The 16,675-nt window shown below is 38.2% G+C and overlaps 1 protein-coding gene across 2 annotated transcripts in view; it reads left to right on the top strand.

Annotated features, from left to right (window-relative positions):
• The window catches only part of LOC122790821 (disabled homolog 2-interacting protein-like), a 1,962,433-nt gene extending 1,946,991 nt beyond the window's left edge, over nucleotides 1–15,442 (top strand). For both annotated transcript variants that reach the window (XM_044058453.1, XM_044058454.1), the window contains exon 14: nucleotides 6,296–15,442. In XM_044058453.1, coding sequence (XP_043914388.1) covers nucleotides 6,296–6,463 — 168 coding nt within the window. In that variant the 3' untranslated portion in view covers nucleotides 6,464–15,442. The remainder of the gene's footprint in view (nucleotides 1–6,295) is intronic.
• Nucleotides 15,443–16,675: the final 1,233 nt, after the last annotated feature.

Raw genomic sequence — 16,675 nt, forward strand, 5'->3', positions numbered from 1 at the left:
AAGGTAAAGGACACTCTGGCCAGGTGTGAGCAGGACAGTAAGACCATGTCTGCTGTAGGTCTAAGTTTTTCCAACCCTCAACGTTCCTTTTACAGGAACCAGGGGAGTGGGAATATGTGGCACAAAAGATCTCAGGGTCTTTTCCATGTCACACGTGGCGATGATACCCCAGGGGCAGAGGGGGTAACAATTCTGGAAGACACCCCTATTGAGCAGAGGGGTTCCACGTAACCAAGGCCCCAGAGACTCCTTCTCTGGGCAGCCTTACCAGTGCTTCTGAAGAGCGGCCCGATTGCTTTCCTCTGAAAGCAGTCGGTGGTCGTTTCCCTCTGCACCAAGCTGCCTGGCACTCTGTTACCACCAATCGTTGGGTGCAGAATATCATTGCCAGAATATACACCATTCCCTCATCACTTATCCAAAACTTCCAGTTAAACTTCCCAATGTTCCACCCTGTCAAAGGGAAGAAACAGCTTCAGAAATAAAAAAGCTGTATCAAAAAAGAGTCATCCAACTAGTCCCACCAGACCAATGCAGATCTGGATTTTACTCAAGATTCTTTTTGTTGCCAAAAAAGACAAGGGACTAGAGACCCATTCTGGATCTCAGCAGTTTGAATAAGTCTGCTGCCCAAACCAAATTCCAGATGGTCATGGTTCAGTCCATTCTCCCTTTTCTATGGGAGGGCAATTGGATGTGCTCGATTGATCTCCAGGATGCATATTACCACATCAAAATGGACAAATGCTCCAGGAATCTACTTCGCTTCAGGCTAGGAGACCATCATTACCAGTTTCATGCCCTGCCATTCGGTCTCTCTACAGCCCGCAGAGTTTTCACAAAGTGCATGGCAGTGGTTACAGCCCACTTCAGACTGCAAGGATTCCGGGTGTTTCCGTTTTTGGACAATTGGCTCCTTACCACCCCCACCAAGCATCTTCTGGTAACAGCCCTGCAATACACCCTTTCTCTGGCACAAATTTTGGGGATAACTGTGCACTGGGAGAAATCCAACCTTACTCCGTCCCAGCAGATAGAATTCATCGGAGCAGTCTTCGATCCCCCCCATCCTGTCTGGTGTCACTCCCAGCTAACAGACTTCAGAGACTGAGGCTTCAGCTCCAGGTGATACTCTGTCAAAACAAAGTCTCAGCAAGAGAGGTTCTTCAGGTCCTAGGATCCATGGCAGCTTTCATACCAATAGTGCCTCTTGCGAAACTGCACATGCAAATTCTCCAATGGCTTCTTCTCTCAGTGGTTCCTGAACCATCACCCTCTATGTTTTCAGATTCAGATAACCAACTCTTGCAAGCAGGACCTTCTTTGGTGGATGAGGCCAAACACAGAACTTTGGACCCGGCCATTCCAGTCCCCTCAGCCCAAGGCCATTGTGACCACGGATGCTTCCCTAATAGGGTGGGGGAGACCATTTCCAGGGATAGACAGTCCAAGGCGCATGATCCATGTTGAAGGCCAACCTGCATATCAACATTCTAGAACTGAGAGCAGTGCTGTTAGCGTTGCAAGCTTTTCCAACCGGTTCTTCCTTCTGGAATGATTGCAATTCAGTCAGACAATATGTCAGTAGTCTGGTATATCCACAAGCAAGGAGGAACCAAGTTCTACCCCCTGTGTCGAGAGGCCACAAGAATTTGGCAGTGGGCGATAGCTTCCAGCTGCTTTATGATAGCAACGCATATTTTGGAGACCTCCAATGTGATTGCAGACAAGTTGAGCAGATGTATTCTCTTGCCCCACGAGTGGTCTCTCAATCCCGAAGTAGCGGCAGAAATTTTCAGCCATTGGGGCCAGCCTTGCTGCAACCTCTTTGTCTCCCCATCAAACAGCAAATGAAGCAGCTATTTTGCCCTATTCCCCCCAAACGGGGAGTCCCCAAGGGATGCTCCAATTCATGATTGGCCCACCGGACTTCTTTATGCCTATCCCCCATTCCTCTGATTCCACAATTCACAAAGAAAGCTATTCAGTTGAAATGCAAAGTGATCCTCATAGCCCCCTTTTGGCCTCAACAAATTTGGTTCACCTTCCTTTGGCCTCATCTGTTATATCCACCGTGGATTCTGGACCCTCTTCCAGACCTGATTTCTCACCCCCAAGGGTTGAGTCACCTGAATCTGTCCAGTCTCAAGCTGACAACTTGGTGTCTCCACTTCCGTTAGTTGCCATCTAGGATGATCTCACCTCACCTGTTTGTGACATCATTCTGGCCTCTCATAAACCATCCACAAGAAGACTATATCAGGACAAATAGAAAAGGTTTTCTATTTGGTCAAAGGAAAAGATGCTAGATCTGTACTCGGCTCCAGTCACAGTGATTTTACAATATCTGTCTTAAGTTTTTTGAAGATGGAGCTGCAGCCTCTACCATATGAGTACATCTTGCGGCGATTTCAAATTACCATAATGGGCTGGGTGGTACTCCTCTCATATCACTGCATTTATGTAAAACTTTTCTCAAAGGAGTTTCTCACATTAGACCTCCCATCTGTCAGTCTATAGAGCCATGGAACCTTACGTTAGTTCTCCAGTCTTTGACTCAACCCCCCCCCCTTTGGACCCGCAGCAAAATTTGACCTCAAATTCTTGTCATGGAAATCTCTCTTCTTGATAGCCATCATGTCAGCCAGACAAATTTCAGAGTTGCAGGCATTGTACACCAAAAGAGCCTGTATAATCTTCCACAAGGACAGAGTATCACTCTGGACGAACCCATCTTTTCTCTCCAAAGTTGTTTCTGACTTTTTCATCAATCAGTCTATTGACCTACCAGTATTTTCCCAAACTTTTCTAATAAAGGAGAATACCACCTACATTCCTTGGATGTACACAGGCAGTTGAGATTTTATTTAGACAGGACCAAAACAATATGTAAGACTGACCAACTTTTCATTTCCTTTTCTGGGCCTAGAATGGGAAATTCTGTCTCCAAGGTCACTTTATCAAAATCGCTAAGGGACTGCATATGCTTCACTTATTCATTTGCAAAAGAACCAATGCCACATAATATTAAAGCTCATTCCACTAGATCTATGGCAACATCCATTCCAGGGCTTCTATGGATGACATTTGCACGGAGCCACTTGGGCTAAACCCCACACTTTTATCAGTCATTACAAATTGGATGTGGTCTCCAGAGGGAGAGCTGCCTTTGGCTCAGTGGTACTCAGGAACATTCTTCCATAAGGGCTGCCCAAGGATCTCAAGGTAGCTGGGGATTCTGTCCCATCAGTGATGAATGGAAGGAAGATTAACAACATCAGATAAAGAAGTTAAATCTTACCATAACGTTCCATCTGTGTTATTGATCTTCTTTCATTCATCACTTCCCACCCTCCTTCCCCTGCCAAAGGCTCCTGGGGGATACTTTGGGTCCAAGTGGTGTTTTAGGGCATTTGCACAGAAATGGCTTCTGCTTTACCTATATAATATGGACAAACTCAACCTGAGGTAACAGGGAGAAGGACATTGTGGATAGAAGCTTAGCTCGAGAGTTTTTGGCTGGCACAAGCTTGGTATCAGACTGACTCGTTCTGAGCCCTCGGAACTGAACCCATCAGTGATGAATGAAAGAAGATCAACAACACAGATGGAATGTGAGACATAACTTCTGTTTCTCTTACTTCTCTTCCATATGGCTGTCATGTTACATTATGCATATTTATTCCATCAACCACAAAGTTTTACTGGAAAAACATATGGTGCATTCTGCAAGGCCATAGCAACTTCCATGGCCCTTTTCAAAAAGTCCTCCCCAATGACATATGTGGTCAACAGTGCATACCTTTATGAAACATTATATGCTAGATGTGATTTCAAGGTCTAGCTCATCCTTTGGATCTACCTTGCTCATGGGTATCCCGTCATGATGCCACCCAGGAACTTATAGTAGCTAGGAGTCTGTCCCATCAGTTTAATTGGACAGAAGAGATAAAGTAAGATACTGAAGTATGTACTTGCCATAATGCTAGATAATCCCTATCCCTGGACCGTACACTTTGATATACTGCCTGTCTTCCCCTTCTGAATTGTTGCTTCCTGGCTTTCCAGACAGACCTGGTAGTCCTAATCTTGAAGTCTATTCTCCAGTCATTTGTTCCTCTCACCAGTATTTTTTTGAATTAACGGGCAGGCTTGATGTGAGGGAAATCAGATGCATTAAAGGAGAAAAGAGGAGCTAAAGCCCTGAAGTGAGCAGAAGTTGCTGAGTCAGATGAGTTGCAAGGCAGATATCCCATCATTTGATTTGGACAGACTAAAGGTAATGAAGATCCAGCATTGTGGTAAGTATGTAACTTTACTGAAATGGTAGCAATGTGAGTTTAAACATCTGCATATATGAAAGATCAAGTCTGTTTTATTTTAATAAAGGGTTCTGACTTCTATGTTGTACTTGGTTTGTCTTGCAGTTTTTATAGTCCTCAAGAAAACCTACTTTGCAGATATCATTTGAAATGTTTTTAATTAATTTTTTGAAATGCCATTGCAGAAAAATTCTTCTGTCTGAGAGACCCTCTTGAAGTCATAACAATTATCAGTTGCCTTTTGTAATCAGGCAGTTGGAATTATGCAGATCCATAAATGCTTCACTTGGAATCCTGCCTCATCTCCTTAACAAGTGTAATCATTGGAATATATTTTCAGTAACATTATCACCCCTAGTGCTTGTTAGGATATAGCCATGTATGTCCTTAGCTAGCAAATTCATACTTCTAGTTGAGTTAATCAGTTCCTTAGTGTAATTCTGAAACCTGTAATTTTAAATAAGCCTCAGAATTATGGGGGAGGGGGCAACAAAATTAAGGAACAGTGTAAATTGTCAATCACTGTTCTCATTTAAAATTATTTTTTGCAGGGAAGGAAGCCCTTCTGCACCCCTACATCTCTGTTATTTATACTAACTTCAGGATTACCATAACTTGAAAGAAAGAGGAATACTCTGAGAAACAGTGGACTTGGATTCAATATATGTAAATCCCCATTTTCACACATTCAGTCTTACTGTTCTGGAACTCGCAATTTACAAGTCTTGGAATTTCAAACTGTTTCTGAGTTGTACATTAAGTTGCTGGTACATTAAGATATTTTCTATATAATAAAAAGAGAATTGTTGCATTTTAGCCATTGATAAAGCAAACCGCCTAATATTGTATAAATTCTCAGGCTTCAAGGCAGATTTACTCAGCTTTGTATTTTTTATGGGAGCCGTCAATAACCTGTAAGGCAAGTGAAAAACTATGTGTGACTGGTTAATATCATTTCATGTGCTGGACATTTATAGCTTACCTTACCCTGAATGTTATATCATATAAGACTTTTGGCTTGGATATATTTTCTGTCAATTGAAGGAAATAGTTTATTTTTATGTATGTTTACATCTTCAAGACTCCAGAAGTAAGTATGTAGATATGGGAAGATAGAGATAAAACTGCTATAGCACATAGCAGTTGTAGTCATTCAGAAAAGCAGTCAAAATAATGATAAACACCAGTTAATGCTATTTGTTTTCACATTCTGTGACAGTTGTATTATATTATATAGCATTTATCAGTTTAATTACTTTGCTAGCATATATATATTTATTTGTTGTTAATGCTAAGAATGAGTAAAACATACATCAACAGTTGCACAGTGGATCCCATTTTCAACACACATTTATGCCTCAGTAAAACTGCATTGTGGGACTTTTTGTGAATGTTTTCATTTTTATCTACCTGCTAGTTGGACTTATTGTTGTCAATACAGTGACACCATATTACTGATGGAACTGTGTTTCTACATTAGGAGGTATGCTATAATTTCTGTCTGATTTAATTTTCAGTGTTCTGGTTTAGTCATTAGTCATTAGTGTGTGTGTGTGTGTGTGTGTGTGTGTGTGTGTGTGTGTGTGTGTGTGGACTAATATGTTGCTGTATATGACTTAACACCACCAACTGCTGTAATTTTAGGTTGCTGTTGTGTGCATTCATAGACTCTGTTCTCAGAGGGACAGAACATAAACTCATGAGATCTTAGAGTACCAACCAGTACACCTGGCTAAGATCATGTTTTTCAATTATTGTAGTCCTATAGGAGGTGTCTTTCATTGATTAGCTCCTAGGGAGTGCAGACTGTTTGCTTCAGGATGTATTGATTTGTATGGAACATCAGGAGGCAGCAATTAAGGGCATAGAGAGACACCTACTTGCTTTGTAAGCACTTGTTGGTCATTTTAGTAATTTGCAAGGTCATTACTGTTTTAGATTTATATTCAAAATGACACTTTTTTTTTTTACAGGAGAAACGAATTGCCTCACTGGATGCAGCAAATGCACGATTAATGAGTGCACTTACTCAGCTGAAAGAAAGGTACAGCATACAAACCCGCAATGGCATCTCTCCCACAAACCCAACAAAATTACAAATTACAGAAAATGGTGAATTTAGAAACAGCAGCAATTGTTGATGCATGAAACAAGCACACAAAAAATCTGCTTGTCTAATGGAAGATTTAAAGCTGGACAACTGCTAGCATACCTCACACAATTAGGCAAAGCACACTGGAAAAATAACAAAAACCAGTTCATTTTGAAAGACCAGCAAATTATGACCACTGTACTACTGAAAAATAAAGGATTGACATTACACAGTGACACAACTGTGCAAGAATCAATTTCATTCATAGTTCCTGAGAAGTATGACTGGATTTCAGTATTCTACAGCACTAGTCAACCTCTCAGATCAAATAACACCCCATAGATTATTAAAGGGTGTTTATACTGCTCCAAGGAGGAGTTTTGACCAGTTTATGAACATATGCAGAAAGTTTCCTAAAGCTATGTAACAACAGATACAGGCCACAAATTAGGCTGGTATGCCTCATTAAGATACCACTCATTTTTGTATTATAGTTTCCCTTGAATCATCTATTTTATTTCACAGTAGCAGAAGAAACTGCAATCTGTGTCAGGAGTACTGAGTATATTGTCATTTCAGGTGTGTGCTAGCCAGTTCATCAGGCCTGATGGAGCGGCTAGTGTGCATTATACTTTGCCTGCAGTGTGCATTGCAAGTCTTTGCATACACTCTCAACCATCTTGGAACTTTTTTGAAATATATTATAGAAGATTTATGCAAGAGAGCAAGAATTTAGTAAAATCTGAAAGACTGACTAATGTATGGTTGCAAATGTGAAACTGTTATTATATTGCAGTACTGAGGTGGCCATATGAGAAGAAAAAGTACTGCGCCAAATGAGACCCAAAAATATAACTCCTGCACCACTTTAAAAGTTTACTTATGCTGTTTTATTTTTTGTTGTAGATCAGCTCATTGATTTAGCCACTGTTATACCATTTGCTATTAGTATTTTCTGATTCCCATTGTTTACAAAATACTGATTTTGATAGCTTTCCTTTTAACTATAAAATGTTACTGACTTTTTGCATTTGTCTGCATTTGTGTTCCCAAATGAAATATTTGTTATAAGGTACATATTTCTTTTTTGTGTTATTTGATTGCCTGCACAGAATCATCTTTGGGCAACATAGTGGAAACCTTTGGTTGTATATTAAAATGGTTTGTAAAGAAGATTTATTTAAATAAAAAATGTACAAATAGACAGAAGCAGGCAGGGAGGGTGTGCTACATGTTAACAGATTGTCAGTCAAAGGACGTGCAATGTTTACAATGAATGTTGCTCTTGCAAGCTTTGTTTTGAAGTGAAGACCACATCTCTATATTTAACAGTGCTGCTGACACTTTTGTCTTCTAACATTACAGCACCTCTGTTAAAAATAGGCTTTTAACAAGGCCATCCAGAGAACTGTCTGAAAGAAAGGTTGTTGATAGCAAATTTCTTCCATATTTGAAAATTGCAGCAAAAATTTTAACTAGTATTGGACTTTTCCCCTTGGATGAAAGTAAAAAAATTAATCTTGTCAGGGTTTTGATTTATACATAGTATGTACTGAAAAATTCCAATGTTTTCTGGACAGTTAAAAATATGATTTTGTTGTCATATGCAGTGCTAAACACATCAGACTGTCAGAGGTACCCTTGAAGCTAGACAGGGATGCTATATAGTGTAAATATGTAAGTAAAGTGTTTTCTCAGGATGTAGTACTAAATGGTAGCATCTGGAGAGTTAAATGCCAAAATGCATTTTGTACAAGTCTGTTTGTATTTATTTGGGCCATTGTTTTAAATAAAATACTTCATAAACTTTTTAATTAAAACCATGGCTCAAATACATTTAGCCTTTCTGTGGGTGAAGTAAGATGGATGTCCATAGATTTTAATGGACACTTCTCTGTGCATGTGCAACGTGCATTCATTATAGTTTATGGACACCTCTCACATTTTCTACTCAGTTGATGTCACTTAGGTTAAAGATCAACATTCAAAGCTAAGTGTCATCTTAATGGGGAAAACATATTTTGCAAAGGCCTAATTTTTTTTAAAGCCTGAAAACATTCGCCAATAGAACGAACATCCAGATTATCATTTTATGTACCATGTATGATGGTGTAAAAGGCAATTCACAAAAGTGTGGCATAATACTTTAAGTACATCCTGAAGGTAAATATCCACTCTGTGGTTGATGTACATTTTAAACAAGCAACATCTGACATCATTCAAGAAGTCTAGTTGTTTACCAAATAAAAACTGCTACAAGGGGCTGTAACATGCCAGTCTCAAGTAAAATAACCACAGGGACAAAAACTACCCTTTCCACATCCATATTTTATTTAATTAAAAAATGCACAAATAAACTCACTATTAAGTGAGTTTGTCCTTTATATGAAACAAGACTTCTTCATGGTCTTCAGTGAGTTGGTATATTTTTTAATAAATTAAATGTGGATTGGGCTAGATTTTGCCTCTGTGTTTAGTTTACCTGAGAGTGGTGTGCTACAGTCCCCTGGAGTGTTTTTTATTTGGTTATTAGTGTTTGAAAGTTAAACGCAATGTAAGTGGTTCCTATTTAAGTCTGGCTGTTTAGCAATAGCTCAGTCCCCTTGAAGTATAGATGAACAAAAGTAAAGGACAAAAAATATAGTCAGAGCATAGAGATATTAATACTTTCCATCTGGATGGCCTGAAAGTCCACAGATGAAATCTTCCACTCTCTTATTACAGGCATGCACTGCTAAAGAGCGACTGCATCAGGAAGCCATTAATTATGTGATATAATAGTATGCAAGACAAGGGGATGCAAAAATGGGGATGACCATTTGACTTATTAGGCTACTAGCCCTGGTTATTGAAGAGAAAGGGTCTTATGAAAATCCATAGTACAGTTGCTGCGACATAAGTTTCCACCTGTTAACATCAATACTGTGTCTTTTTGACAGTGTAGATGCATATGTACTCAAAACAATGCAGAGTTGTTCTGAAGAATTCAAATAACATTTAAACATTTTTGAAGGGGCAATATGACAACAAATATATATAGTAAGTTGATAGGTATGTTGTTTTTATTAACATATGCCCTGTCATTGTACGTGTCATATATGAATCAGAATGATTTATGTGCAGAACTCATAATGCTGCAGTTTGTACTGCATATAACATATTTATTTAGAGTTCTAAAGTAATAAGATGTACACCAAGGGAATGTAAAAAAAAAATCTACATCGATTTTCAAAGAGACAGACTTGCGCATATGAGAAATCCTGATAAGTTTTTAAGTATTTTTTGTAGATGTTCATATTTTCCCTACACTCACCAAATCTTTTTGAAAATGTCTTTATTATTAAGAGTTTTCTAAAAGCACACCAGTAATATATTAGACAATTCATTATGCTGGTAAAATGTCTATCTATAAAAGTTGAGGCATTATCCTTTTGCACATTTTACTTTTTCAAGCTGTACACAGGATAACTTGCACTCTGTTGGGAGAAGACTCTGTTCAAAGACTTTATTACAGGGTAGTACAGATGGCTGAGCATTGTCTGTTTCTTATTATGTGTTGGTCAGCATCTCCTGCAGTGTCACGGTATGGTTAATAACGTATACTGCATTACTGCCGTGATATGAACTCCTTTAGCCACTTTTGCGTTTGTCATCCCTTTAGGCCAACTACTTTAGTCAGTGTTTAGTTTTAGCAACACCATCCTATATTGTACTCTGCTCCTGCATGCCATGGATTCCCTTGTATATGTCTGATAACCATTTTCACCCCATTCTGTAAGAAATGAGGTACAGCTTCATCCTTGTACCCTTATCTGACCTTTGTTTCCACTGACATCATTCTGAAAATCTCTCCCACTTCAGCTGCGATAGTAGTAGTAACAGTTCTTCACATATGCCATATCTCTAATGAGATGCAGCAGAGTCTGTTAGAGTGGTCAGTATTGATGCATAACTCTTTGATACATGCACTGTAATGTGCGTATACAAACACATCAGTGCCCTGTAACCTTCATCTCGCATCACATGAGTAAGAAGAGCTCAGACCACCAGTTTACACCATTAGAAACAGTCTGTGGGCAGTTGTATAAATACTTAACAAAACAAGATCGGTTTGAAAAACTGTATTTTTTGATTGTAAAGTTAAAAAAAATAATAATAAAGTTTAAATCTGAAATGAAAATGGAATAAGCAGCAGATCTGCCCCCCCCCCCCAAAAAAAAAATCATTGGAAGTGGACTTTTAAATTCACAAAACATACAGTGTGGGATTCTGCATTAGCATGTTTTGTCACAGATTTGACTATGGGCCTGATATAAAAGTGTCAGCTCTGGTGCAATATGAAATGTCGATGGTATGCACTAACTTTATAACAAAAACTGTTGTAATTCTGTCTGGTGACAGATTTTGTTTTATACTTGCAGCATATGCCTGGTTCAACCAGCTGGAAGACACTTGTCTAGTGAATGGCCATAGTATACCTCCAGTCATCACATATGTAGCACCACCTCCAAGACTACTGACTATCTGTAGTAAGCCATGTTAGTTATAAGCCTGCACTGTGGCACAGTGCATATGCTGGCTCTATATGTCAGAGTAATATTTCTGCACCGCATATCCATGTGGTATTGTTCTGTATTTCAGTGATAAGTCTGTGGCATCTAGGTTGTTGATATCATTCACAAACTGGTTAGCACACAGCAAAGTCTGTAAGTTGATTTCAAAGATAGTGTGCCATCTTACTGTGTAACCTGGAAACTTTACAAATTACACAAGTCCTGGTTTGCTTTTCCTGAATTTTAAAATTGGAAAGCTTGAATTTCCAGGTCACATAGGTTCATTGTTCTAAAAATGTGCTTGTCTTGCTAGCCCAAATAACTGATTTTTTTATATTTTAAAATACTTTTTTGTTAATATATACTATTACAGCTGTATCCATAGGATTACAGTGATGCCATGAAGTAAGCATTGGGACTTCAGGTGTTTGCTTAGAAAATAAGTGTGGGGATAGACTTACTAGTGGAAAGTGTCAAAAGCTATTAACATTAACTTTGTTGACAAAAATGCAGATATGAAGTTGTCATACATGCTCATAACATGCATTTGGCAGCCTGTGCATTGTTGCTGTAGTTGGAGAACTGACCAAATCTCTTTTTTGTTAATATTGTGTACTGCATAAAAAAGGTTATTCTCAGCAGTTACATTTTAAACATATCTGGGGTATATTTTATTTTATTCTATTTCATTTTAAAATGCTGCAGACATTTAATATCTAATTGAGTTAGCAACTTCATGAAAGTAATCGTAGAGCTTTCTTCATGGGGACTTGTGTAGCAGCATAATGGTATAGTTTCCTCTCACCAGTGTCAGTCACTACAGGGATTTGTTTCAAGCAGCCAGTAGTCCCCCTGAATGAGGGCTTATTGTACTGCTGCTCATCTGCATTCCATTATACTTGCCCCAAGTAAAAGCACTACTATTATCCCATCTGTTATTGTCATCACTTTGAAACCATTAGTCATTTGATCATATTTTCCATTTGAAATAGTTTTGTCAGTTGCTTTTACCTAGTTTTCAGTAGTAAGTGAGAACATGTATTACTTTTTCTTAAACAAATATAGCAGACATAGTAATGTTATTTGTAGAATTCTCAGAGGGTAATGTCATTCTCATGTAAGCTGGTGAATAGAATGGTCTGTGGGAGACAGCTAGGCCCTAATGACTTCCATTTACTGCATGTTTACTTTTTGGGCTGTGTAAGGTACTCCTAATTGTGAGCACTACTAATTTAAGAAGACTTATAAGGTCAGGAGACTTATGTCTTGAAAGATTTTCTTGTCACTGTTAAACAATCACCATTGTGGCAGTTTCATGTCTGAGTTTGAATATACAAGTACAATGAAAAGGGTAGCCCAGGAAAAATGATAGTGTACAGTTTTAATAAAACTTCTCCAGGTTTTACCTGGCTACAGATCAATCTATTCTATCCTCAACAGTCAGACCATTACAAATGATGCAAACACTAGTTCAAGTCCAGGCAAGAACATTAGATTAGCCAGTTTAAGGAGGAGTACTTCATAGCCATCAAAAAGGTAGGGCAGGCACAATGTAATCTAGATCTGTGTTGCTCTTCAAATTAAGGTTTACCAACATTTATACCAATCTTTTATGCTGTCTTCAAGATCAGCAACAGGTTATTCCTTTTTTAAGAGAAGGAAAATATCACCTTCAGATTGCCTTCCCATTTGTGTTCATTGATGGGGGATAACTTTATATGAAACAGAGTCTGCTTTTGACATGGACATTTATTTATCAGTCTTTGCCATTTAATTTACTAATTCCAAGGGAGTTTCATTTGGAAAGTAATAAATTAATAACTTGAGATAGGAGTTATTGGTCAGTGGTCAAAGAACAATTCAACCCCCCCCCAAAAAAAAACACAATAAATAACTGTGAATACATTAATGTAAGCCTCAGAATATTCCTCCCTTGCTTGACTCTTTGAAGGACTTAATGGAACTGGTGGGCAAATTTTCAGATGCTTAGTCTTCTGCCCCCGACAAACAGATCAGTTATCTACAGCTCCTGACCGGCAAACTTTTTAATGGAATTAGGAGGCACACTTGGCTACTCTTTTCCTTTTCTTGTACCTAGTATTCAGAAGAAAAGAGCACAATTTTAGCACAACATCTCCATGCAAAATGGTGAGCATTTCTTCCAGCTTAGCTTTTAAGGCTGCTAGCTACCTAATACATATGGTTCACTTTAAGAGTTCTGTTTAAGGACTGGTGCAATATGTTAAGCTGGTATTACCTGTTACAAACATTAGAGATATGCTGCCTGCCACTTCAGATAGGATAGGCCGTCAGGTAACAAATTGTGCCTATCATGCAATGGATGCCTCACTAAACTAAGATGTGATGTACAACTTAAAGAAGAAGAAGACATACTTGAATCAGTATTTGGTCATACTGAGCAGATGTTAAGGCTGAGGTTCCGGCTATCCCCATTACTGCTGAGACCTTGCTTTGGCATTTGACCATAGAGAAACAATGGATAGCCAATGTTTATTAATTTGTACTTGGATCACCCTATTTATATCATTCAGGATCACAGGGGGGATAGGATCACAGGGGAGTCAGTGACTGTCATAAAAGTTACTGGGCACAAGACAAACAAATGCAAGACAGGCTGTATGAAATTTAATAAACTATTAAGTGTATACAGTAACAAACTTGTCTATTTACTGTAAATATTATATCTTTTTTTTAATATGTGACCCTGGTAATGGTTAGAAAATATCAGTTGTGGTAGTGCAACCCCACTGACAAATTAGTAAAGGAGGCGATAAATATACAAATAAATAAATTAATAAACTAACTGAATTAGAAAAGGATAAACAATGACAGCAGTGAAACAGATATTTCCTACTTATAGTGTCAGTTTTCCATGATCTTCTGTTTCCAGAAGCCTCTTTTTTACAAAGCAGTAAGGTACTCAGCAGCCAGACTAGTACAGGAAACAAGTAAACAGAACTCTTCCCAAGAAAAAAAAATTTAATTCCTTCCAACTTGGAACTCTGAACTTTTATGCTTTGTTTCTACCTATAGATCTAATGTATACTATACAAGGATAATTTTTATTACCCCCCCCCCAAGGGATAACTACAGATTAGTTCAGAGAGTAACTCAGTTTTCTCAAAACTTTTCATAGGACCTAGCTCATCTAATATCTAACTTCAACAGTTGGAGCTATCCTTGCAGTCACTATAAAGTAGGTAAAACAATGGCTGTCAAGTCAGAAACAGGGTAATGTTTTTCTTTTTTGTTGTCAAGGTTTAAAAATGGGACAATTATTAAAATCATTGTTGGATCTGTGAGTAAAGTTGTTTTAGTAGACTAGCTCTGTATGTTGACCCTAAAGAATGTGCTTCTTTAAAAAAACGGTTTCAAAAAGGGCAATTAATGAAGGCCATTTTGTATCTGTGAGCAAGTATCACTCTGTATCTTGATCCCAAAGAATTTTCTTCTTTCAGTAAGTCAGAGTTTCTAAATACAATTTTGAATATGCAACATGTATGCCTCTGTACCCAGTTTACCCTTACCACAGGAAATCTCTGAAGTTCTAGGTTGGGAAATTTGTTTCAAGTTCTCACTGCCAACTTTATTCCCTCTACAGATTCAAAGTGCCTGGTCCCCTATTACCCGAGTATTCCATGCAGTCATACTTTCCCTTACTAAGATGACTGACATAGCTTAATCTAGTCTCTTGTCCAAAGGAACTGTCTCCTTGCAACTATAAAGCAATTGTTTTAGTAGTTTTTATCCCTATGGGTTACACTAAATCTGGAAATGTTCTTCAACATTTAATTCATAATATCAAGTCACAATCCAGTTAGCATCACAATATTTTTCCTCAGTAGAAAGTAGATGACATTTCTGCAACTCCCTATTGTAAGTTCCACTGCAGTTCCTGATATAGGGGGAAGCCCCATATCCCCAAACTTATGCACAACAACAGTGAGAGTGCTATACATCATAGAAAAGGGAATATTCATACAACTGGCAATCTCAGACTTAGAATATCTAAGTCTGGAATTTTGACCATTCTGTCTCCACATTACAGGACTTGGCATTCCAAGTCCCAGTATTTGAAATGGTTCCCAGTTTCTTTATTATGGACTATATAATGAGATTTTCTGTAGCACCAGTGAGGTGGTACATCAGTGCATTTTTGCTCATGTAGTCAAGCACTCTGATGGTACTAGTGCAAGGTTCTACAACAGAAAGGCATAGTAACTCCTAAAAAGACCTCCAGAGCTGTTCTGTTAATGTCAATTAACTGTAAATATATTTTTGTGGTTATTGTGACATCCCTGCTCTGGACCAGTGATCAATGTATCTCAGTCCTCACCACAGACAATGGTGAGGGACATTTATTTGGAACAAAAATAGATACACAGTATTTCTAGATGCAGCTGTCTGCACCAAGCACAGAGCACACAGGAACACACTCTCATCCTGGGGCTGGGTTTCCCTCTCTCTCCAGGCCCCCAAATAAGACTTCCCACTGACCCAGCTGTAGAGTTGAGTCCTCAGCCAAGTCCTCCATCACTCTCTCTCTGAAACCAGTGCTGTGTGTCCCTGCTACAAGTAGCTGACACACACACTCTTTAAGATTTGATTTTCACACACACACACACACACACACACACACACACACACACACACACACCTGGGAAAGGCTGGCACAGATTCACCATCTATGCCCCCTGTGCCCAGCCTATAAGGTAGGTACTGCCACCAGAACACTCCAAAGCCAGCTACTCTAAGACTCTTACAAGGGTACCCAATTATAATGAGATAAATAATACTAATACAAATGGTAGTGTTTGACCAATGCAACAAGTCTTTCAAGAGCGGCCACAGTGTCACCATATAAATATAATTACTCTCAAAGGTTAACATATTCTCTAAAAGACCAAAATCAATGGCTTACTTCTCCACGCTGTACCAAAAAAACTCAAAACAAGAAGTAATAAGGAGAAAGTAAAATGTATTCCACAAAAATGAACGCTTTATTGATAAATCCGCGTTTTCGTCTATGTAGACTTCATCAGATTAAACACTAGTTACATATCCATTTGGCACTTTTATATACATTTAAAATTCACAGACCAATCCTTGCTCACCATAATTAACAATTAACAAATCAGATATCTCTTAAAATTTCTTAAACATCTCATTAATGTATTTCTCCCCTTAAAACCTTAAAACATTTAAATTAATATTTATATAAATACTATTAAATTAGTAAAATCCAATTGATGTTGCCTATAATTAATATTATTTAATTCTTCATAACTTAGAATTAAAAACTCATTGTATTTATTTAAAAAATACATTAAAAAAAAACATAAATATAAATGAGTGAGATTTCTTTGAACACAATTTAGCACCATCTGCTGGCCTTTTTAAAGAATGACAGGAAAAAATAAACAAGAAAAAGTGCAGCTATATTCTTGCTGCCCTTAATTTTAACAATGGTAGGATGGAGATATACTCATTTAGGCCTGGGGTCCTGTTGGCTTCTAGGGCTACCTGCCACCATAATTCTTTGTAGCCTATGGTCTCTTCCCATGGGCCCCCTCTAATGTCCTCTTTTACTTGGTCCAAAACAAAAAAGTAAAATTGATATTCTTTACAAATCTTACTATGCCTAAAAAGTGCGTTCGTTTCCTTACTATATTCTCTAAAAGACCAGC

The sequence above is a fragment of the Protopterus annectens genome, chromosome 16.part0 (assembly GCF_019279795.1).
Source record: "Protopterus annectens isolate FY-2018-M chromosome 16.part0, PAN1.0, whole genome shotgun sequence".
In the NCBI taxonomy this organism is placed as follows: domain Eukaryota; kingdom Metazoa; phylum Chordata; order Ceratodontiformes; family Protopteridae; genus Protopterus; species Protopterus annectens.